At 50.1% G+C, this 24,748-nt stretch overlaps 2 protein-coding genes across 2 annotated transcripts in view; one reads left to right on the top strand and one right to left on the bottom strand.

The window, feature by feature from the left end:
- The window catches only part of LOC133074494 (uncharacterized), a 35,645-nt gene extending 35,077 nt beyond the window's left edge, over nucleotides 1-568 (bottom strand). The window contains exons 1-2 of the mRNA XM_061168426.1: nucleotides 555-568; nucleotides 57-309 (exon numbers count right to left, since the gene is read on the bottom strand). Coding sequence (XP_061024409.1) covers nucleotides 57-309; nucleotides 555-568 — 267 coding nt within the window. The remainder of the gene's footprint in view (nucleotides 1-56; nucleotides 310-554) is intronic.
- Nucleotides 197-23,794, top strand: CGN (cingulin). Its single transcript, XM_061120830.1, has 21 exons — nucleotides 197-314; nucleotides 6,783-7,657; nucleotides 8,400-8,500; nucleotides 8,640-8,709; nucleotides 8,817-8,906; nucleotides 10,587-10,714; nucleotides 11,334-11,466; nucleotides 12,029-12,241; nucleotides 12,678-12,826; nucleotides 13,074-13,206; nucleotides 15,916-16,116; nucleotides 16,448-16,654; nucleotides 17,235-17,492; nucleotides 18,483-18,653; nucleotides 19,668-19,829; nucleotides 21,191-21,280; nucleotides 21,759-21,842; nucleotides 21,956-22,074; nucleotides 22,393-22,501; nucleotides 22,886-23,049; nucleotides 23,340-23,794. Exons 2-21 carry the CDS (start codon nucleotides 6,797-6,799, stop codon nucleotides 23,479-23,481), a joined length of 3,585 nt encoding a protein of 1,194 aa, XP_060976813.1. The 5' UTR covers nucleotides 197-314; nucleotides 6,783-6,796; the 3' UTR covers nucleotides 23,482-23,794.
- Nucleotides 23,795-24,748: the final 954 nt, after the last annotated feature.

Raw genomic sequence — 24,748 nt, 5'->3', positions numbered from 1 at the left:
CGCCCCCGCGGTTCACCGCCCGCCGGCCCACGTGACCGCCGGCCCCTCCCGCCCACCCCGGCTGGCGACCCCGGGTCCGGGTCTCGGCGGCGGCGGCCCCGCCCCTCGCGGGAAACGGACCAACCGGAGGGAGGGTAGGGCGGGGCGGGTGGTGACGGCCAATGAAGGTGGAGCTCCGGAGGGGAGTAACAGGTTGGTGGGAGGGGGAGAGAGAAGGAGGGAGCGCCGAGGGACAGAGGGGGAGGGCCCGGGAGCCGAGCGTGCCGCTCTCCCCGAGCCCGAGCCCGAGCCCGGGAGCGCCGAGCCCGGCTAGGGTGAGTGAACCGGGCGGGAGCGAGGGCCCCCAAGAGGCGCGCGAGCCCTCAGGTGTACCCTTGAGGGGCGGGAGTCAGGGCGATCAGAGATACCCAGGGCACAGGTGCTGTGTTGGCGAGAGGAGGAGGGGAGGTCAAGGTAGGGTGGGAGTACTACTGATAAAGAGCTGGCTTCTGCTGTAAGATGCCAGACGCAAGTGCTTGGGAAGGTGCCAGGTGAGGGGCACCTGAGGCTAAGGCTATTCCCAGGGCATGAAAGCGTTTCAGGGCCAAGATATCTCTGGAGGTCAGATGCTGGTCCCTGGGGCAGAATTTCTCTTGGAGACCGGAATGGTAGGGGGAAGGAGTCAGTTTCGGGAGGGCAAAGGGGACTTGCTGTCTGTGGTTCAGAGACGGAAGGGAGAGGGCGTGGAAAGGTGCTGTTTCTCTGAGGTTCTTTCCCCGACTGCCAGTCTGAGCCGGCCCTGATACCTCTCTTCTGGCTTTGAGATGGCTCTGAGGTGTGGAGTCTTTAACCTTTCACCTACGGGACGAGACAGGTGCAATTAATAAATGCTGAGAGGTAGCAGGAGAGGATACCCCCGTCTCTTTGCTAGGTGTGAAACTAAGGCTTTCGACATTTGTCCTCCTTTGCTTTCTTGCCAGAGAGGATTTTTCCTTCTTCCTCTTGAGAGAGTGCCCTATGAGAGAGGGATTTGAGTAAGCACTGATCCCTAGGCCTACAAAATATGTAGAAATACTTCTTTCTAATGAGGCCTCTTTCTGGGGGCTAATGTCAAACCCTCCCTCCAAGCACACATACTTCCGGGGTTCTAGATGGAGTCGTTGGGTGAGGTTTGGGAGCCTAACCAATTTTCCTGATGCCTCTTGGAAATTCTCCATTATTCCTTGAGACCCCACCAGGCATCCCTGACAGCTGGACCATGGTGGCTGTCAGACTGGCCGAAGGCACTGGTGCAGGAAATAAGCAGGACTCGTCAGGAGATCCCAGGACTAGGAGATTCAGCACCTCTAAGTCTTCAGGCTCGATGAGAGGTGCACATGAGGGCCTAGACTAAACTTCTGAGGCAGATTTCCTTGCCTTAGGCGGGTGAGAGAACCAGAGCCAGCCGTAACTTGGCCCCTTTGATGCTCTGCCTGAGGAGAGTTGTTATAATTGGGAAGTAATTAGCAACCGCTATGTAGCCGACAGGCTGCCTACACATGCTTACATACCTCTTTTTTCATCCTGGGTATTTGGGAATGGGGGGCTGGCTCTAGGGGACTGCTAATCCAGAGATTTGCCTGACCCTAAGAGGATTCTAGCTTCCTAGAACCCTTCCTGCTTTCCCCAGGCTGACCTGCTTGCCACCACCTCTGTGGGAAGTGAGGAGAGGAATAGGGCCGCTGCTTTTCTTCAGGCTAGGCAAGGGGAGACCTAAGGGCCAGGGAGGTGGCCCAGGTTATGTGGGATCTGGAATGCAACCTTGGGAACTCTCAAGAGGGAGGAGTAGAGGGAGACAGTCTTCCTGTCACACACTGAGCTGTCTCTCACTCACCAGGCTGTGTATCTGTTCGTGTCTCTGTTCCTCCTGCCTGTTCCCTTCCCACCTTCTGCCTTGGCATCTTAAGCTGGACAGAGTCCCTGCCCCTGGTTTTGCCCCTCTGGCTCCTCTGTGGTGTGGAATTTCTCTAATCTGCTTTACAAACTGCCAGTGGAGTCTCCCTGGCCCTCCCCTTCCTCTTGCCTCTCAAACCTGTCCAGCCAGTTTGCAGGGGCCCAGTTCCTCATTGTGTTTTTTCCCCCCACTGGCCCAGCAGCTCTGGCCTGGCACTCAGGTTTGGCTGTTTCAGTGGACTGAGCCAGGAGTACACTTGGGGGGTTCTTTTTGGATCCGCAGTCAACCTTATCTCATTACCTGTATGAGAAAATAGGAGCCAAAAGATCAAGGTCACTGAGTGGTCATTTTCTATTTTGTTTTCCTTGTTACCTCCAAGGGGAGTCTAATCAGTGTACCTCTCGTTTACCCATTTTCTGAGTCTGCCAATTATATAGCATCTAGTGTATTGCCAGGCCCTCTGTATTCCAGTTCTTCCTGGGCACACCCGAAACCACCCCACCCCCACTTCTGCCAGGAGTCCAGAGACCCTGTCACTCCTAGTTGGAAGCCAGACGCTTATGGCTGGGCCAGAGATGATGGAATTGGGGCAGGGCAGGCTAATGAGTAACTCAGGCAGAAGTGGCTGCCTGATACAGGTGCTGTGCCCTCCCCTCCTCGCAGGCAGGAATGACAGGCAGACAGATGAAGCTGAATTAACTTGTGGTCTAGTCTTCTCCCCGAGTCCAGTTGGTGAAGAGCGCCCTGGGCACAGGCCAGCGGTGGGAAGAGCAGGGTCAGGCATCTGGTGAGAGCAGAGACTCTGGGCTCCCTGTTGCCTGGCGCTCGATCACTGTTTACCTGCCTCTGGCGCTTACGCAAGACCTTGGAGCTGCCCTGCTCCCTGGACCCCGCCCCGCTGTCCTCTGTAACTGAAGGCGGATAGGTTTCGGGTTTTCCATGTTGAATCATTTAGAGCCCTGCTTTCTGACCCATCTCAAAGATCCCTTCAGCCCTCCTGGCCCTGGAGTCACATGTTCTGGAGCTGAGGAAGATTGAGGTTTGGGAGTCCCTGGGACCTAGGGGTAGGCTTGGGTCCTCCTCTGAGCAACTTGATGCTCTTGGGTGGGCAAGGGGCTGTGTACTCTCTGGGACTAGGCTGAGAACTCCTTGACCTGAATCTGGAAGATCAGTTGATATACTATCATGGTAGAGCCACATCATGGCTTCTGAGAGCTGGCAGTCTAGGCACATTTGGTTCCAAAATAATGACTGACGAGGGCAGGGAGTCTGGGCCAGGAAGAGGTTCTGTTACTAAAACAAACAAGAAATGGCTGTGTGGGATCCTTGGGAAATCTCCCCACTGCTGTGTGAGTTCTCCTTGGTTCAGGATACAACTTTTAATAGATATATGTTGATGTCTACTATCTGCTAGGCCCTGGGGACACAGGAGTCAGCTGAGAGCAATGTTTTTGTCCCCTCCAGAAGCTTATAATTGAGTGGAGGAAACAGTAAACAAATTGTCACTCTGATAAATGTATAATCGTGGTACATGTGTACAATGGAATATTACCCAACTATGAAAAGGAATGAATTGGAATCAGTTCTAGTGAGGTGGATAAACCTAGAGCCAGTTATACAGAGTGAAGTCAGTCAGAAAGAGAAAAATAGATATTGAATATTAATGCACACATATGGAATCCAGAAGAATGGTACTGATGGACCTATTTGCAGGGCAGGAACAGACATGTGGATGTAGACAACAGACTTGGGGACATAGCTGGGGAAGAAGAGTGGGATGAATTGAGAGAGTAGCATTGAAATATATGTGTTACCATATGTAAAACAGCTCACTAATGGGAAGTTACTATATTACACAGGGAGCTCAACCTGGTCCTTTATGACAAGCTAGGGGAGTGGGATGGGGTAGGGGGTGGGAGGTAGATTCAAGAGGGAGGGGACATATATATACTTATGGCTGATTCATGTTGTATGGCAGAAAGCAACACAACATTGTAAAGCAATTATTCTCCAATTAAGAATAAATTCAAAAATAAACTGAGGCAAATGCACGAGGTCATCTGTGGAGCATGTAATGTGCATCTGATCTAGTTTGTGGGAGGGAAGGGTCAGGAAAGGCTTCTCTGAGGAAGTGACATCCGTCTGTAAAGCAAGTGAAGCCAGGAAGGTCCCCTTGGAAGGAGCAGCGTATGTGCAGGATAACATTTGTTGACAACTTTGTGACAGGCTTTACTGCTAGGTGTGTTCATGTTTACTATCTTGTCATTTTCCCTCTTTTTATTGAAGTAGAATCTAATAAAGGGCAAAAATCTTAAGTGTGTAACAATAAATTTTTATAGTTGCGTACACCCATATTATTGTTATTGCCTAATTCTCATGGGCAATTACCTTGTGAGGTAGTGTCATTATGTCCATCTTACAGATGAGGAAACAGGCTTAGAGAAATTGTGATTTGTCTAAGGTAATATACATTAAGTGAAGAGCAGAAACAAGGATTCCAGGTCACATCTGGAGTCTAGTCCAGAGCCTTTTCTATTGGATGAGTGGCTTGGAGAACTTATACCTTTGCCTTGTAGCTTCTTTTCTGGTCCCGTTTCTTTTCTTTTTTAAAAAAAAGAATTATTTATTTATTTTTGGCCGTGCTGTGTCTTCATTGCTTCTTGAGCTTTTCTGTAGTTGCGGTGCACGGGCTTCTCATTATGGTGACTTCTGGTCTCCAGGGTGCCTGGGCTTTAGTAATTGTGGCTTCCAGGCTCTAGAGCACAGGCTAAGTAGTTGTAGCACATGGGCTTAGTTGCTCCACAGCATGTGGGATCTTCCCAGGTCCCTGAATCTGTGTCTCCTGCCTTGGCAGGTGGATTCTTTATCACTGAGTCACCAGGGAATCCCTCTGGTCCTATTTCTTACTTGAATTCCAGAATAGGGTCCTACCAACTAAGTATCTTGCTTTCTGGGGTATCTGAGTCAGAGGTTGGTTGGTCCAGAGAGGTTGGTCCTCCCCATTGTCTGCATAGTGGAAGGATGGGGTCCTCAGGCTCATGGGTGGTCTTTGAGGACCTTTTGAGATTCCGTGCTAAAAGTTTGGGTGAGCTGTCACCTGGGGGAAGGGTGCATTGTTTTCTCAAATACCAAAACAGTGAAAAACCATTGCTGATAAGGGGTTCCTCCCCACTGTATCTTCCTCTGGAGGGGAGGGACTGGGAATGTTAGGAATGCTTTTCCTCCAAGCCCCGTCTCACCTAGAGCTCTGCCCCTCCTTTCCCTGCTCCCTCTGGCTCCTGGGCTTCTTAGCCCTTCTACAGAGTCCCTGCCTGAAAGGGGCCTAGCCAAGTTTCCTTGGCCCAGAGCTCTTCTCGGGGGTTGAGTTGGGTATGTTTGTGTCTCTGGCACTTCAGAGGCTCCTCCTCCAGTTTGGTGCTAGGCCCTGGTGGAGATTAGCAGAAGGGGCAGGTGAAGCTGTATTTTTATTTGCTTAGAGGAGAAACTCTCCTTCCCAAGTTCCTGGAGCCAGCACATACCTGGACTACATTCTATCTGCTGACTCTGGGCTTAGGCAGTATGGACCCAGGGAGGCGACCTGCGGGTGTTCTTGGCTCTGGCCCTCAGATGGACAAGTCTGCCTGCCCTGGGGCCTCTTGGACTCATCCCACGTGGCCTGCGGGATCTCAGTTCTCCAACCAGGGACTGAACCCTGGCCCCCGCAGTGAAAGCACAAACTTCTAACTACTGGACCGCAAGGGAACTCCCTGGACTGATACGCTTAAATGTTATTTAAATCTTTTCTTGAGTGGGCTTCCCTGGTGGCTCAGATGGTAAAGAATCCTCCTGCAGTGTGGGAGACCTGGGTTCAATCCCTGGGTCAGGAAGATCCCCTGGAGAAGGAAATGACAACCCACTCCAGTATTCTTGCCTGGAGAATCCCATGGACAGAGGAACCTGGCGGGCTACAGTCCATGGGGTTACAGAGTTGGACTTGACTGAGTGACTAAAACTTTTACTTTTTTCTTGAGTAGGTAGTACATGGTAGCAAATTCAAAAGGGACCAAAAGGGACTTCCCTGGTGGTCCAGTGGCTAAGACTATGCTCCCAATGTAGGGGGCCTGGGTTCGATTCCTGGTCAGGGAACTAGATCTCATGTGCCACAGCTAAGATCCTGCGTGCCACAACTAGACCTGGCACAGCCCAATAAATGAATAAATAATATAAACAAACAAAAAACCCCAAAGGGACAAAAAGATATCTAGGAAAGAGCCAGTCGTTCTCCCAGCCCTGTCCCCTATCCTCAGTTCCCTCACCCCTGATGCCATCACTGCTATCGGTTTCTTTGAGTATCCTCCCAGAAGTGGGATGACATACCCTGGGTTCTGCTGTATTTGAAATGAGCTCTGGGAATGGAGGCCCCTGTTCTCCACTGGGCTGGAGGCATGTGCATGTGGGGCTTGTGCCTTCCTTGGGGTTGGGGGAAGCATACGGTAGTGCTATATGTATGTGTGAAGATGAAGAGAAATCTTTAAACTCTTGGAAAAGCCAAGCTCCTCAGGACTGTATTAGAGGAAAGGAGTTCTTCTGGGTCAGTGGGTCTCAAAGTGTGGAATCTGGATGCGGCATCAGCATCACCTGGGAACTTGTTAGAAATGTAAATCTGCGCTTGGGGACTACCTCCTGAGTCTGATGCTTTGCATGGAGGTGGGAGGGGTTGGGGGGTGGAGTCTGTGGTCCTTCAGATGATGCTGCTCGGATGAAGTATGAGAACCACTGTTTTGTGTAGAGGGGATTGTAAGGCAGTCAGCCTCATAAAAGCTGGGCAAGTGGAGGTTTCTGGGTTTCTATTTCTAATCTCTCAGCTTAAGCTCTTTCCTTTGTCTTCCAGGACTCCTCCTATCCATGGAGCAGGCGTCCACCATGGCCGAGCCCCGGGGCCCTGTTGACCATGGAGTCCAGATTCGCTTCATCACAGAGCCAGTGGGTGAGGCAGAGATAGGCACCCTACGTCGTGGCGGGCGACGGCCAGCTAAGGATGCAAGAGCCAATACTTATGGGGTTGCTGTCCGTGTGCAGGGCATCGCCGGGCAGCCCTTTGTAGTGCTTAACAGTGGAGAGAAAGGCGGTGACTCCTTTGGAGTCCAGATCAAAGGGGCCAACAACCAAGGGGCGCCAGGAGCTCTGAGCTCTGACTCAGAACTTGCCGAGAACCCCTACTCTCAGGCCAGGGAGTTGCCTGCCCCCTCGCAGGGCAGCACCTCAGATGAGGAGCCCGGGGCCCACTGGAATGGAAGACTACTCCGCTCCCAGTCCCAGGCCTCCCTGGCAGGCCCTGCCCTGATAGGTCCAGACAACAGGAGCACCAGCATGCTGGAGCTGGCCCCCCAGGGCACTTCCCTGGGCAACACCATTGACACTGCCCCTCTGTCTTCGGTGGACTCACTCATCAACAAGTTTGACAGTCACCACGGGGGCCAGATCCGGGGCCGGACTGGCCGCCGCATGCGGACGCTGCCCCCTGAACAGAGAAAGCGGAGCCAGAGCCTGGACAACCGGCTGCCACGAGACACCCTCCAGGAACGGGAGCGCCGGTCCCCCGATCACTGGGTCCCTGGCACAAAGCATGACCTGCGCGCAGGCAGCTCGAAACCGTCAGCCCAGAGCTCTCTGGGTGGCTTTAGCCGTGCCCGTCAGACCCAGGACTGGGTCCTGCAGAGTTTTGAGGAGCCACAGGGGAGGGTACAGGACCCTGCAGTGCTACAGGTCAGACTCCACCCTTCTGTGGCTTCCAACCCCTGGCCCCTTCTCATTAGTCCCGACCCACCAGCCCTGGGACCCCAAGTGGACTCAGATGATCTATAGCAGAGTCTACATTTTGTCTTTCACTTTATCCATCTGCTTAACAGATGATATTCACGTGTACAAGATAACTTCCATGGGCAGAATTCTAAAGGAAGTGGAAGTAACTGTGAAATCACCATTCACAAGCCTGGAGAGTTAACTCGTCCTTGCCTGACCACTGTATGTGCCTCAGTCACTAGCATTTGCTAGGGCTGCCACAGACGGGAGGCAGGCTTGGAGGATATGAGTGGCTCTCTGTTGATCTGGCCAAAACTCCCACCTTTGCCTCCCACTCAGGAATGTGAGTGAGTAGGGGAGTGACGTTACTCTGAGACAAAGTTAAATCCATTCTAAAAGTAAATCATTTACACATTCTAGTACATTAGCTGCCATTAGTGACAAATAGCCTGTGACACAGCTCACAACTGGTTGAGAGCTGCCTGTTGAGCAAAATCTGGTTTGCAGCAATAGTGAGATGTGGCTCCTTCCTGGCCTGTTGCTCTGGCCTCAGAAGTGTTGCCTCTGTACTCCCTTTTCAGGCTCGTTCTTCATGCTTGAAGGGTCTCATCTCCCAACTGCCGCTTCTCTTCTATCTGAACCCCATACACGCTTCTGGCTTAATCTTCTCAACCTCCCAATTTCTTTGGGTTTACTTCTTTTGTAGTTCAAATCAACTCCAGACCTTCTCCGAGACCAGCAGGAGGCCGCCCCACCAGGCAGTGTGGATCACGTGAAGGCCACCATCTATGGCATCCTGAGAGAGGGGTGAGTGGGGACCTCTCCCAACAGCAGAGTCACTTGTTCTAGCTTTGTTCCCCATCTTCCCTGCTCTTAACCCTCCCTTCCCTCATCTCTTCTCTCCCTTGCCTCCCCTTACCTTTGCATCTGTCCTTTCATTCTCCAGAAGCTCAGAAAGTGAAACCTCTGTGAGGAGGAAGGTCAGTTTGGTGCTGGAGCAGATGCAGCCTCTGGTGGTGAGTGGCCTTCTCATGGTGGAGGGAGGGGGCAGGCTTAGGGCCTCGTGCACCTCAGGATCTGGATGTGGATCCACTCACTTCTTTCCCCCCTGTGTCTCTGGCAGATGGCTTCTCCTGGTTCTGCTAAGGCAAGGCAGGCTGAACTCACCCAAAAAGTGGAGGAGCTACAGAAAAAGCTGGATGAAGAGGTGAAGGTGAGGAGAAGATCAGAGGTGTGGGAGGTATGAAGGACCACATGGGAGAAGAAACTTGGCCTGGATGGGCCCTTCCAAGCCGTGGAAAGAGCGCTTGTGTGTCCTGTGAGATGAGACAAGAGTGTGTGCTAGTCCCAGGAAGGACTTTGGGGGTTCTCCGGAGCTTGGAGAGGAGGAACACATTCATCAGGGGTCCAGCTACTTTCCATTCTATTCCTCTGGAAGGGCCTGTCCTAGCTCTGCCCCTTCTACTGTGCTTAGTCACTCAGTCGTGTCCGACTCTTCGCAACCCTATGGACTGCAGCCCACCAGGCTCCTCTGTCCGTGGGATTCTCCAGGCAAGGATACTGGAGTGGGTTGCCATGCCCTCCTCCAGGGGATCTTCCCAACCCAGGGATTGAACCCAGGTCTCCCGCATTGTAGGCAGATTCTTTCCCATCTGAGCCACCAGGGAAGCCCAGCTCTACCACTTACTGACTGTATAAATCTTGAGCAAATTATTTACCTCAGTTCTTTTCATCATTATCATAATGATGGCAGTAATAGTAGCTACCATTTATTGAGTTGAATTATTGTAGTATGTACTATCCCGAGTAATATGTAATGATTACAGTGACCCTGTAAAGTAGGTATCCTGGACTCTTGTATGATAAGAAAGTTGAAGATCAGAAAGATGAAGTGAATTGCCCAAGATGGTAAGTTGTAGAGGAATTTTAAAATTCAGGTCAGTCTTATGCTCAAGCCTTTGTACTCCTCTTTTTTTTTTTCTTCCAATACTGCTTCTACCTTGGCACAGTGGTAAAGAATCCACCTACCAGCGCAGGCGATGCAGGAGATGCGGGTTCGATCCCTGGGTTGGGAAGATCCCTTGGAGTAGGAAATGGCAACCTGTTCCAGTATTCTTGTCTGGAAAATTCCATAGACAGAGGAGCCTGGTAGTCTACAGTCCATGGGTCACAAAGAGACACAATTGAGCACACACACACACACACACACACACACGGTTATTACCATGTAACAAATTACCTCAGAGCAAGCATCACCTGGTATCAGAGTGTCCAAGATCTGGGAGCCACTTAACGGGGTAGTTGTGGCTCAGGGCCTGTAATGAACTTCCAGTCAAGATATTGGCCGGGGGTCTAGTCACTAGGATACTTGACCGGAGTTGGAGGATTTACTTCTAGCATGGCTTACTCAATGGTGGCTAGCTGGAGGCCTCAGTTCCTTGCCACGTGGACCTCTTCATAGGGCTGCTGAGTGTCTTCACAGTATGGTAACTACCTTCCCTCAGAGTGAGTGGTTCAAGAGAGAAGGTAAGAAGGAAGCTGCAGTGCCTTTTTATGACCTCGTCTTAGAAGTGACACATCACTTCCTCCTTTTTCTGTTTGTTAGAAGGGATAGCCTGTACTCAAGGGGAGTCTATACTAAGTCCAGCCTCTGCTCAAGGGGAGAGGTTTCACCTTTCGAAAGGAATGGCAAAGAATCTGTGGACATATTTTAAACCATTACAAATACCAAGGTTTCATATGAGGATTAAATGCAGATAACATACGTAAGGTTCCTAGTTCAGTGCCTGTCACATAGTGAATATCAATAGGTGTTAGACATTTCCATTATTCCTGGTCCTTCTGAGAGGCTTGACCTACCCTTCACCTGTTTTATTCTCCTTTCCTTTTCCAGAAACGGCAGAAGCTAGGGCCGTCCCAGGTGGGGCTGGAACGGCAGCTGGAGGAGAAGGCGGAAGAGTGCAGCCGATTGCAGGCGCTGCTGGAGAGGAGGAAGGGGGAGGCCCAGCAGGGCACCAAGGAGTGAGTGTGGCTGCTGGCGCGCCCAGGGCTGCGTGGGGGCCTCAGCCAGATTCAGAGACTCCCCCAGGGTTGGGGGAGACAGGGAAATCTCCAGAAGCTGAGATGGTTAAAGATGGGACCTTTCTCTTTACCGTTTCTACCAGATGTGCTAATAGTGCATGAGTTAGGCAGCCTGGGTTTGCCCTGTGCATCAAGTTCTTAATCTGTAAAATGGGGTTAATAATAGTACCTGCCTCACCAAATTGTTGTGAGGATTCAATCATTCATGTAGCAGAAGTTTTTCGATGAGTATTATATAGTAGGTACTGATCTAGATTCCTATGGTTCATCAGTGGGCCAAAGATGAAGCAAAGTTTCTAGTGAGGAAGGACAGACAGTAAACAACAAGCATATAAGTAAATGTGTAACATGTGATAAGGTGGTAAGTAGAGTAGGTTAAAGAACCTTAGGAGGGCTGGGTTGTAGGGGAGCAGGTTACAGTATTAAATCAAACAGGGGAGACATTGTTAAGATTTGAACAAATGCTTGAAGGAAGTTTAAAGGGATTACTATAAGTAAAGTGTTTAGAAAATGGACTGATACTTAATGCTCAATAATGTTGTCTGTGATTGATTATTAGGCTCCAGAACATGAAGCTTCTCCTGGACCAGGGTGAAAGGGTACGGCATGGGCTGGAGACCCAGGTGATGGAGCTGCAGGACAAGCTGAAACAGGCCCAGGGTCCTGAAGCTGCTAAGGAGGTGCTAATGAAGGTAGGAAGGAGGGTGTGTATATTAATTGCTTCAGTCATGTCCAACTCTGCAGCCCCATGGACTGTAACCCTCCAGGCTCCTCTGTCCAGGGAATTCTCCAGGCAAGAATACTGGAGTGGCTTGCCATTCCCTTCTCCAGGGGAATCTTCCCAACCCAGGGATCAAACCCAGGTCTCCTGCTTTGCAGATTCGTTATCGTCTGACACCAGGGAAAGCCCAGGGAGTAGGGTGGGGTACCCTCATCTCTGTTCCCTTTCAGCAAGAGCATCCTCAAGTCTGCTCATCTATAGTTTCCCCAAAGTATGGGGAGGAAGTAGCTGACTGTCTCTTTAGGGTGGTTTCAGGCAGGTTCAATGGTGGGGTGATACCAGAGACCAGAATGGTGGATTTCCTTTAGCCTAACTAGGCATTGTAGAGGGCAGAGAGCACCTGTTCACGTGCCTAGCAGATTGGAGGCGCTCAATACATATTTTTTGACTGACTAGATTAATGAATGAGTGAATGAACAGACAGGTGGGTTCTAATATGGTCACCTCTGTACTTCCACCTTCACTTTCCTCAGGACCTGGTAGAGACCCGGGAGCTTCTGGAGGAGGTCTTGGAGGGGAAACAGCGGGTGGAGGAGCAGCTGAGGCTGCGGGAGCGAGAGCTGACGGCCCTGAAGGGCGCCCTGAAGGAGGAGGTGGCCTCCCGGGACCAGGAGGTGGAGCACGTGAGGCAGCAGTGCCAGCGGGACACCGAGCAGCTTCGCCGGAGCATGCAGGACGCAACCCAGGCATGTGACGAGAGCAGGGCTGGAAAAAGAGGGCATCCCAGGGAAGGGGCCTGCCTTGAGGTCTTGGTATCTGGGGATTTTTTTTTTTCCTGGTCATCACCAGAGCTCCTGCTAAAAGACACATGTGAGATGTAATGAAAACCTTTGTCAGGAAACCTGTAAGGGCGGAGAGAAGGGGTGTGGGCCAGAAGTCCCACGAGGGTGTGTGATTGAAGTCCCGTGGGGAAATAATGGAGGAGACTCCCTCTGGATGACAGAGGCACACTGTCTTGGGAGGAGAGCCTTGTGCTAGCACTGCGCCAGGCTCCCCGGGTGGCAGGGTGTGCAGCTGGCACGGTGCCCCTGGATCTGAGTCTTACCTTCTGCGCTCTCACACTTTGCTCTGGAGTTAGCTCTTGCCTCTGAACCTCCTGGCCCCAACTCTCCTCTTCCCAAGGACCACGCAGCGTTAGAAGCCGAGAAGCAGAAGATGTCAGCCCTGGTGCGGGGGCTGCAGAAGGAGCTGGAGGAGACCTCAGAGGAGACAGGGCATTGGCAGAACATGTTTCAGAAGAACAAGGAGGAGCTGAGAGCCACCAAGCAGCAGTAAGGATAGTCCCCCCAGGAAGCTCGTCCACTGTTCTTCTATCCCTGCTCTTCTCAGTCAGTGCTGAGCTCCTTCCTCTCCCGTTTCTCAGACTGGCCTTCTCCGTGTCCACCTTCCTCCCTCTTGAGGGTGGGTGCCCAGTGTATTAACCTCCAGGGAGGTGGTTTTCATCGTTCTGCTGGCCTCTCCCCAGCAGGTGGCCCCACTCTGTTCCCTTTCCCTTTTATCTCACCTTGCTGGGCTCAGACTCCTGCAGCTGCGTATGGAGAAGGAGGAGATGGAAGAGGAACTCGGGGAGAAGATAGAGGCTTTGCAGAGGGAACTAGGGCAGGCCCGAACTGGTGCTGGAGATACTCGCCAGGTGGAGGAGCTCAAGAAGGTACTTGGAGGCTGGGGGGCAGAAGGGCAGGTTGGGGTGGTGGGCACGTGCCTCACCCATCCACGAGGGCCTTCACACTGTCTCCCACTGCTTTGTTTTCAGACTTCCTCCTGCCTGCTCAGCCTTATCTCTTCGCAGCACACACTCCGGCAGGACTGGTCTCCTCATTCATTGTAGACATTTCTAATGGAAAGAACTCTCCGTGGCCAGCTTGGGTTATAGCCAGAGGCTGCTGGCTGCCTCCCAAGAGACCTTATGGGTAGCAACATTGAGGTGAATTTGTGAAACTCCAGGCTCCTTTTTGCAAGCTTGGAAACCTCATTTGGTCAGCATAGCAAGGGTTACTTCATCTTTTAGAGGGGACTCATTAACTACACTTATGAAATCAACATTTACAGTTAGAACACTGGCTTATTAACTTAAAATGAGCAGTGTCACATGGATTGGAACACTTGCAGTGCATGGCCAGCTGACCTACATGGGAAGCCAAATTTTAATTTGAAGGCTACTGCAGAATCTAGACCCAGGGAACTAAATGCTTTTATCATGCGTGGATATTTTATAAACAATCTCATAAAATTGAAATGAACACAGAAATAATTTCTTCATATTCCTGGTATTAGTTTATGAAGGACAAGAAAGCAATGCATTATTTCAAATGATTTGAAAGTTAGAAAATATTTTCATTAATTATAATTATAGAGAAGTGGCATTTATGGCCTCTTGAGAATCCTTCTGGGTCTACATTTCTTTGATTGTCTAGGCTTGATATGTAGTAGGTGCTCAGTTAACAAGTATTAATTAATCAATGCTTGTTTATCATGCATTTACTATAAGACTACCTAATTGTAATCAGTAAGCATTATATTTTTAAATGAGTAAAGAAATATAGCTCTGAATGATGATTTCCCAGATAAATAAAAGCTTGAGCTTACACAGAATTTTTGGTGGAGAAAAAGATAATAAATGTTAACCAGATATACTTAGGTGGTTGTGAAATCAGAAGTACTCCTAGTTTTTACTGTATTGTTATTAAGTTAACAAATAAAGATAGTCTGAAGTCTGTTCATTATATTAGCTGACATAGTGAACTTGGATATTCCTCTGGACAATCTCAATTGATTTATTATGCTAGGTAAAGCTAAAAAGTAATAACTACTGTTTCATTTTTCTGATATATTAAGTATATTTTATTAACTATTTAATCAACCTATAACATATACATTAGGAAAACAGACTAACCCAGTCCACTCTAAACCATACTCTGTGGTAGTTTTCTTTTTTGTTGTAGTTAGTATGTTATTGTCTTATATAGAAGACTCACTATATACATATAACCTTTCAGCCTAATTATGATATTTTCTGAATTTCAGAAGTAGCTACTACATAATTAGAACCAGAAATCATATTTTAATATTTTTAAAAAGAAATCAGATCAGCAAATCACACTAATATTTATTGTGTCACATACTTTGGTTTTCAGCATTTGAAAAAAAATAGCTATTTTTATTTTATTCATACACTCATCTGTTCTTATTCCATATAGTTTTTTTAAAGTAGAGATTTAGTCCATGTACCATAAAAGTCACCCTTTTAAAGAATACAGTTTAGTGGGGTTTTGTACACTCACAGAGTTTTACAACCATCACCACTATCTAATTATAGGATATTCTAATTACCCCAAAAAAGAACCCTGTATCCATTAGCAGTCACTCTCCTCATTCCCGGGAGCCACTAAGCTGCTTTCTCTCTCTATGGATTTGCTTGTTCTGGACATTTCGTATAATTGGCCTCCTATAATATCTAGCCTTTTGTGTCTGGCTTCTTTCATCTAGTATGTTTTTCAAGGTTTATCTGTGTTGTACCAACTAACAGTATTTCATTACTTTTTATGGCTGAATAATATTCCACTGCATGGATATACCACATTTGTTTATCTTCATCAGTTTTTTAAACATTTTATAATTTATTTGTGGCTGTGCTGGATGTTCATTGCTTTCCTTGGTCTTTCTCTAGTTGCGGCAAGTGGGGGCTACTCTTTGTTGTGGTGCGTAGGCTTCTCATTGCGACGGCTTCTCTTATTGTGGAACATAGGCTCTAGGCAAGTGGGCTTCAGTAGTTGCAGCACAGCAGCTTAGCACTTGTGGTGCATGGGCGTAATTACTCTGTGGCATGTGGAATCTTCCTGGACCAGGAATAGAACCTGTGTCCCCTGCATTGGCCACCAGGGAAGTCTTATCTGTTCATCAGCTGGTGGACATTTGGGTCATTTCTATATTTAACTATAATGAATAATGCCACTATAAACTTTCACTTACAGGATTTTTCTGAACATATGTTTATGTAGTTCTCTTGGGTATATAGCTAGGAGTGGAATTGCTGGGTCATATGGTCACTTTATGGTTAACTCTTTGAAAGTGGAAGTCATTCATTCATGTCTGATTCTCCAGGCCAGAATACTGGAGTAGGTAGCCATTCCCTTCTCCAGGGAATCTGCCCAACCCAGGTCTCCCACATTGCAGGCAGATTCTTTACCTGCTGAGCCACAAGGGAAGCCCAAGAACTCTTTGAGACATTGCCAAATTATTTTCCAAAGTGGCCATGCCATTTCACATTCTCACCAGCAATGTGTGAGAGTTTCAGTTCCTCCACTCTCTGGTATCCCAAGCTGGCTCTGTCTGCCCTGTCACCATTTCCCTTCCCTTCTAGGAGCTGCACCGGACACAGGAGGAACTTAAGGAGCTGCAGGAAGAGCAGCAGAGCCGGGAGGCGGCAGGGCGACACCGTGAGCGGGAGTTGGAGAAGCAGCTGAGGGTCGAGGCTGAACGAAGCCGGGGGCTGGAACAGCAGAACCTCCAGCTACAAAAGACCCTCCAGCAGCTGAGACAAGACTGTGAAGAGGCTTCCAAGGCAAGGGGAGTGGGCATAGGGCTTAGGAGGTGGAGGCTGAGGGGTCTGGAGGGCTGAGGAGCCAGAGGGCGTGCAAAATGACCTATCATGGGTATGTATAGACCAAATACCACGGTCCTAGGTGTGTGCTTAAACGTAGCCAGGATGTGGCTGGGGAGGCCGGGCTCTACCTTGTGACACCCACTGCTTCTCTGTAGGGTGGGGTTCTCAGGGAAGCCTCTGGCTGGCGGTATCACCCCTCTTTCAGTCACTCTCTGTGGGGTGGTTTTCCTGGGAGTTGTCGATGACCTCGAGCCCCGGGGTCTGAGCCACCTCTCTGAACCCGCCTCAGGCTCAGATGGCAGCAGAGACGGAAGCGGCAGTGCTGGGGCAGCGTCGAACAGCAGTGGAGACAACGCTTCGGGAGACCCAGGAAGAAAATGACGAATTCCGACGGCGCATCCTGGGTCTGGAGCAGCAACTGAAGGAGGCACGAGGCTTGGCGGAGGGTGGGGAAGTGGCGGAGGCTCGACTTCGGGACAAGGTGCAGCGGCTAGAGGTTAGTGCTTTCGCTAACATCTTTGGCTTCCTCCCTGTCCTCTGTCCTCTCATCCCTGGCTAAATACTGGTGGCCCAGACGGTAAAGAAACTGCCTGCAATGCAGGAGACCTGAGTTCAATCCCTGGGTCAGGAAGATCCCCTGGAGAAGGGAATGGCAGCCCACTCCAGTACTCTTGCCTGGAGAATCCCATGGACAGAGGAGCCTGGCAGGCTATAGTCCATCGGGTCACAAAGAGTCGGACACGACTGAGCAACTAACATGAACATGAAAATACTCAGCCATCGCTTTTATTTTGCCTGTAATGTGTTTCTGTTTGTCTCCCTAGCCCTCTGTTAACCTTGGGTTTGTTTCTGGAGTGTGCTTTGGTGTGAATGCCTCAGCCTTTGCACTAGTGTTTTTGTCCATCTCCCACTCTGCATGGTCTCTGATCTTGGTTGGTTCCTCTGAGCCTGTTTTTATTGTCCACCTTTTTCAGAAATATCTCTTCCTCCTCCCTCCCATCTACTCACCTCCAAATGGCTTGAGCCTGAGCTTTGCGTCCTCTTGATCCAACATCCCTCACCTTTCCCTCTCCCAGGCAGAGAAACAGAGGCTAGAGGAGGCCTTGAATGCAGCTCAGGAAGAGGAGGGGAGCCTGGCAGCAGCCAAGCGGGCACTGGAGGCACGGCTGGAGGAGGCCCAGCGGGGGCTGACCCGCCTGGGGCAGGAGCAGCAGGCGCTGAACCGGGCGCTGGAGGAGGAGGGGAAGCAGCGGGAGGCGCTCCGGCGCAGCAAGGCCGAGCTGGAGGAGCAGAAGCGCTTGTTGGACAGGACTGTGGACCGGCTGAACAAGGAGGTGGGGCACGGGCTGGCCCAGCCTCAGGAGGAGGCTCAGCTCCTCTAGAAGCTTGCCTGGAGCAGTGGACAGGGGAGGGAGTGGGGTCACAGCGTGTGGTGTTTGCTTTCCTCAAGTTCATTGTTGGGGAAGCCAAGGCCAAAGAGGCAGAGTAGCATCCTTCCTGCGTCTCCTGAGTGTTCTTGCCCTCCCCCGCCATCCCATTCCTTTACGGTCTAATCCTTGGAGCCCTTCTGTCTCCTGGAGTTCATTTTAGAAGTCTATAAGACCTAAACATAGGAATCTTCATTGGTAGGGTTTTATATGTAGAGGAAGGGAAGAAAAAGGCCTATGGTCCCTCCTTAGACATCTGTAAGACCTAAAAACAGGAATTTTCATTGGTAGAATTTTATATTTGGGGGAGGGAAGGAGAAAGGAAGAAAAGGAAAGAAATTGCTTTTTCTCGGGTAAGATCATCCACCTAGTCTCTTATTTATAAAACTGGAGCAACATCTATTTCATCAGTTCTAAAATGTACATTGTATCATCGCTGAGATTGATTTGTCTTATAATTGATGGTATGTTATAGTTCAGTTGGCAACTTTTTCTTTCAGTGGTATACCGTATAATAATTGGTATCATGGGTTTGCTAAAATATGGTCATTTCAGGCTTACTTTGTATCAGGCACTGCTGTAAGTACGTATATAATTAATTAATGTAATTCTCACAACAATCTTGTGATGTACTGTTATTATCCCATTTTACAGATAGGGAACTGAGACTGAGAGGATAAGTAACTTGCCTGTGGTCGCACAGCTAAGTGGTAGAGCCGGATTTGAACCCAGGAGATCTATATATTACTCCCAGCCACACTAGGGACCTAGGTCCAGGAGAGAGCAAGAGAGGGCTGCTTGGGCAGGAAGAACCTTGGGAGTCTGGGCCCAGAGAAGGGACAGAGGCATCTGTTAAAGAGTTGCAGGGTTGAAAAAGCTCTTCTCTCTGTGTCTCAGCTGGAGCAGATTGGGGACGACTCAAAGCAAGCCCTGCAGCAGCTCCAGGCCCAGCTGGAGGATTACAAGGAAAAGGCTCGGCGGGAGGTGGCAGATGCCCAGCGCCAGGCCAAGGAGTGGGCCAGTGAAGCTGAGAAGACCTCTGGGGGGCTAAGCCGGCTTCAGGATGAGGTAGGAGCCTAAATGGCAGGATAGTGGGAATCCTCCCAGCGTTCTCATTGCCTCTTAATTAAGTGTGTCTGACTCTTTGAGACTCCATGGACTGTAGCCCACCAAGCTTTTATGTCCATGACATTCTCCAGGCAAGAATACTGGAGTGGGTAGCCATTCCTTTTTCCAGGGGATCTTCCTGACCCAGGGATCGAACCAGGGTCTGCTGCATTGCAGGCATACTCTTTACCTTCTGAGCCACAAGGGAAGTGAAGTGAAAGTTGCTCAGTCGTGTCCGACTCTTCACGGCCCCACGGACTACAGAGTGCATGGAATTCTCCAGGCTAGAACACTGGAGTGGGTAGCTGTTCCCTTCTCCAGGGGATCATCCCAATCCAGGGATCGAACCCAAGTCTCCCACATTGTAGGCGGATTCTTTACCAGCTGAGCCATGAGGGAAGCCTGCCTCTTAATTAAAGCTGTTACCAAAGGATCCTAGGATCTGGGTTTAGGTCTAATCACTTAGGCGGGGGAGGGTGGAGGGAGTTGTCCACCCTAGATGCAGACAGAGGATGCATTCCCCAGTGGCTCAGCAGTAAAGAATCCTCCTACAATGCAGGAGACATAGGAGATGCAGGTTCGATCCCTAGATTGGGAAGATCCCCTGGAGGAGGAAATGGCCACTCACTCCAGTGTTCTTGCCTGGAGAATCACATGGACTGAATAGCCTGGCAGGCTGTAGTCCATAGGGTCATAAAGAATCCGACATGACTGAATCAACTGAGCATGCATGCACTTAGGCAGGGCTGTATACTGTAGTGATGCACTTACATCATTCTTGCACAAACAACACTTCCTCTCCTGATGCGTTCTCAAACCCTGCTGCACATTAGGGGCACCTGGGGAGATTTTGAAAAATCTCAATACCCAGGATGCATCCTGTCCACTTAAATCATAAACCCCGCAGGGTGGACTGCTCCCACCCCACCTCCACCTCACTTTATCTGAGCTGTTGCATTTTTCTCTTCTGACCAGACTCAGAGGCTGCGACAGGCCCTGCAGGCATCCCAGGCTGATCGGGACACAGCCCGGCTGGACAAAGAGCTACTGGTCCAGCGATTGCAGGGGCTGGAACAAGAGGCAGAGAACAAAAAACGCTCTCAGGATGACAAGAGTCGGCAACTCAAGAGCCTTGAGGTGAGGACACTGATGTGTGGAGGCAGGGTGGGGGACGGGGGGAGGTCTGGATCCTGGTGCAGGTGGGACTTCTGTGGGAAGAAAAGCCAGGACACTCCCAGCCTCTTTCTGTATTAGGGATGGAAAACTGGCAGCCCACAGCTGATGGGTTTTGTTTGACTGCAGTGCTTTAAGCAACTTTGAATTAATTGCCACTGTTTAGAAATTTAAAGATGTCAAATAAAATTTTGGATTTCTAGCCTCTTGTCTACCTTTGAAAAATATAACAATGAGGGGCTTTGAGTTCCGAGTTGTCTGCTTGGTAGTAGTTGGCTGGAGCTGAGCAGCGGCTTCTCCCCTTTAGAGTCAACACTGGCCTTCAGTTTGCTGTATTTGGAAATAACAACAACAGTAATAATAGCAGCAGCAGCAAACACTTAATATATTGTGCTGTGTGCCAAGTAGTTAAGAATCATTTAATCCTGAACAATGCAGGAGACCCGGGTTTGATCCGTGGGCCCAGAAGATCCACTGGAGAAGTGAATGGCAACCCACTCCAGTATTCTTGCCTGGAGAATCCCATGGACAGAGGAACCTGGTGGGCTATGGTCCATGGGGTCACAAAGAGTCAGATATGACTGAGCAGCTAACACTCATTCACTCACTCAGTCCTGAGAATAGCCCTTTGGAATGGGTAGTTTTGTTTTGTCCATTTTACAGATGTGGAAAACAGACACAGAGAGGCTAAGCCACTTGTCCATGGCCCCTTTGCTAGGAAGTGGTGAAATGAAATGAAGTGAAAGTCGCTCACTCATGTCCGACTCTTTGCAACCCCGTGGACTGTACAGTTCATGGAATTCTCCAGGCCAGAATACTGGAGTGGGTAGCCTTTCCCTTCTCCAAGGGATCTTCCCAACGGAGGGATTGAATCGGGGTCTCCTGCATTTCAGGCGGATTCTTTACTCTCTGAACCACCAGGGAAGGAAGTGGTAGATCTGATTTTTAAACCCAGGCAGTCTGGCTCTGGTGCCCACGCTCTTAGTCTGTATATGGTACTGCCTGGCTTGAATTTAGAAGCTTGGGTTTCTATTTTCCCATTAGGGAAATAGGGCCGCCCCAGTGAGAAATAGATTCTGGGGTTTGTCCTCCTGCCAAGGGGTCAAGATCAAAGTGGGCCCACTCCTTCCTCTTGATGCCTCACTTGGGCAGCAGAGGGCGCTAGCTCCATGGTAGCTCTGGGCAGGGGGAGGGACCAACGGATTGTGGGATGGGGAGAAGACAAGAATCTTCGAGGCTGGGATCTGAGAGAGTCCAGGTCAGAGTGGCATTGTGGTGTCCAGCATTTGGGGCAGAATTAACCCAAATTGTTGTCCCTCTGCCAGGAAAAAGTCTCACGGCTGGAGGCAGAGTTAGATGAGGAGAAGAGCACGGTGGAGCTGCTGACCGACCGGATGAATCGTGGCCGAGATCAGGTAACCCCTTCCTGACCCCTCATCTATGTTTACGCCTGATGACAGTTTATGCCTCTCAGCCCTTTCAAAAACAACCCTACCTTCCCATCTTTCATGTCTGGAGAGCTCTGGCTGCAGAATTGGTGCGTGGCTAGTTCTACTGCAGAGTCTCATCTGCTTTCGGGAGGGGTTGGCAGGTTTCCTCAAGTGGAAAGAAGCCAGGAATTTGAATAGAGGAAGGAATCCTTGGTGGCCTGGGCTACTGACCTGAGTCTGGTCCATTTCCATTCAGAAAGGATTCTGGTTCCTGGTGAGACTGAGGAGGCCTTGTTTCAATCCTTATGGCTCCTCCCATTAGAGTAGGCTGTGATTTCTTAGTTGCCTGGGAATTTGGGGGATTCAGAGAGCACCTTCCATTTACTCTGCCCAGCTTGGTTTCAGCTTGCTGGTTCATCATCAGTCCTCCCCAAGTCCAGTTCCTCTGGCCTATCCCTGCTAGGTGGACCAGCTGAGGACAGAGCTCATGCAAGAGAGGTCAGCCCGGCAGGACCTGGAGTGTGACAAAATCTCCTTGGAGAGACAGGTGAGGGGGTGGGGTGGGCAGTCTCAGGGAGAGACCTTGGGAGGTGGGTAGAATGACCATGGAAGCAATTGGAAGTAGAGTGCAAACCAAGGAGGCTTCCTGTCCCCTCTCAGAACAAGGACTTGAAGAGCCGGTTGGCCAGCTCAGAAGGCTTCCAGAAGCCCAGCGCCAGCCTCTCGCAGCTTGAGTCCCAGAATCGGGAGTTGCAGGAGCGGCTGCAGGCAGAAGAGAGGTGACATGAGCCATCCTTTCTCTCTCCCTCTGGGCTTTTTCTCCTCTGGGCCCCTCCGTCTTCTGTTTCAGTCATGGCAATCTGGCTTGATCTTTTGGGAGCCCTCTTATCTTGATAGGGAGAAGAGAGAATTATGGAAATTCTGAAATGTGAATGGCCTGTGTCTACCCAGTTCTTTGGATCTGCCCTGGATCCTCCCCAGCCTAATGATGGGGCTTGTGGCTGAGCCCTTGGAGTCCTTGGAGGCAGTACGGGGCCAAGTAGCAGCTTCTTTAGAAATGACAACAGCGTAGACATCCCCGTACCCCACCCTTTTAGGGAGAAGACAGTTCTGCAGTCTACCAACCGAAAACTGGAGCGGAGAGTTAAAGAGCTGTCCATCCAGATTGATGATGAAAGGCAGCATGTGAATGACCAGAAAGACCAGGTAAGGATGGCAGCCAGGGCCAGGCAACCATAGGGCAAGTATATACTATGCATTTTCTTGAAGGCCAGGGGAGGGCCTCCCTCATAGGTGTTCTATCTTAGACCTTTTTTCTATAAGGACAGAGAAACTAGAGCAAAAGGACTAGATTAGTGCATAGTAAGCGTATGTACTGAGTACTTACGATGCACTGGGTACCTTTTCTAAGTGATGTATTAACTCATTTAACCCCCAAGACAAACCTATAAGGTTAGGGAACTTGCCTATGGTCACAACATTTTTCTAGGGGCAACTACATATACCTTGTCAAGATTGCTACAGGGGAGGGTCTCAGGCCATGGTAGCAGCAGCTACTTTTCTAATGGGGGGATTTGGTATCTTGCCTAGCTAAGCCTGAGGGTGAAGGCTTTGAAGCGGCAAGTGGATGAAGCCGAAGAGGAAATTGAGCGACTGGACAGCCTGAGGAAGAAAGCCCAGCGTGAGCTGGAGGAGCAGCATGAGGTCAATGAACAGCTCCAGGCCCGGATCAAAGCCCTGGAGAAGGACTCCTGGTAGGGGCTGCTCTTCTGCCCCCAGCTCCATTGGGAATGAGCTCTCCTGAGCTGGGTGGGGAGGAGGGTCTCTAAGAGGGGACTTTGCAGGCACTCATTCTTGGATGAAAGCCAGGATGGTTGTGTTTTAGTACCTCAATATCCATCCTGTACCCCATCTCCCCTACTTCTTAGGGGAATCTTATGGGTAGTTTTAGGCTTTAGAAAACTGAGTTTCCTTAGCATGAGAAGGGAGGCTGTTTAAATCTTTCTGTCATCTTCCCTGACTGGTATTCCTCTCTTTGACTCAGGCGCAAAGCTTCCCGCTCAGCTGCTGAGTCAACCCTCCAGCACGAAGGACTGAGCTCAGATGAGGAATTTGACAGTGTCTACGATCCTTCCTCCATCGCCTCACTGCTTACAGAGAGCAACCTGCAGACCAGTTCTTGTTAGCTTGTGGTCCACAAGGGCCCATAAACCACACTTGAGGCCTGGCCAGTTCTGCTCTGCTCTGCCCAGCTTCAGATTCCTCATCTCTGGCAGGGATCCAGTTATTAAAGACCTAAGATGGGGAGGGGTTTGAGTGATGGTGATAAAAAAATGCATCTGCGCTAAACCAGTAGAGGGACTTTCCCCTTCCTCTGGGGGGAGTGGGCTCTTTAGGCCAACTGAGCCCCCTCCTTAAGTGCCGATAACCCCCTCCTCTGCTCCCTCATAGCAGCAGGCTGGTCAGGGGGGATTGAGTAGAATAGGAAGGGATAGAAATTGCCATGTATATAAAGCTTGCTTTCTTTAGCCCTTAACCCCAGGCTCAGGGAAATACCCTACGTGATTCTGCCCCCTTGACTCCTGCAATTCATCTCCTTCCTATTCTGGAGCAGGGTTAGGGGAGCATTGTGGGTAATGGACATGCTGGCGTGACTCTGCCCACTTCTCACATGCTCTTCTTTGCATAGTCATGGGGCCCATGTGGTAGTCCCCACCTGTCTCCATTACTATATTTTTTGTCTTCCCTAGGCTAGGATCCAAGGGACCCTTTCTCCTTCCCTTCCCATCTTTACCATTTCTATGTTCCTTCTTTCTTCTCAGTGCCTTAGCCAGGGTGAGGAGATATGGATGCTCTTCTTGCCTTTTATTACCTGCACATTTATACCTCTCCAAAGATCACCTTTTCCCCAGCTGGGGCCCTCTGCCTTCCCTGCCGCCCCAGTGACTGGTTGAGAGATCTACCGGCTTCTCTGCCTGTTAGCCCCTGTGAGAGGGGCTTTGGTAGGGCTGTGATAAGGTGGTGGAGCCTGCTTCTGCTCAGGGTTTCCATCCTTCCTTCTCTCCCTCTGGATTATGTTGTGTTTATAAGATGGTTGGACCTGGAAACCCTGACAACTGTCTAAACAAGTTTGAAAAGCAAAGGTTTCAGTCTCTGTGGCCATACTGTGGTTTCTCTTATCAGAGGTGCCCAAGCCCAGTAGGGAATTGAGGGACCCTCATTATCTCAGGAGCCTGGACCTGACACAGAGGGGCTAGAGGCTGACTCTTGGTAGAAATGGGAAGAGGCGATGGAGGATTTGTTCCTCTTCTGGGATTCGGGGAGAGCCAAGTTCTGGTGGGGAGGAGGTGAGGAAGATGATTCACCTCTCTTATTTCCTAAGCAGGCTCTGTAAGGAGCCTAGGGGAGGGAGAAGCCTGTTCTCATCAATGACTTGTAATTTCATGATTTAGA

Source organism: Dama dama, chromosome 20 (genome assembly GCF_033118175.1).
Source record: "Dama dama isolate Ldn47 chromosome 20, ASM3311817v1, whole genome shotgun sequence".
Classification (NCBI taxonomy): Eukaryota; Metazoa; Chordata; class Mammalia; order Artiodactyla; family Cervidae; genus Dama; species Dama dama.
This window is presented reverse-complemented; position numbering and strand designations above follow the sequence as displayed.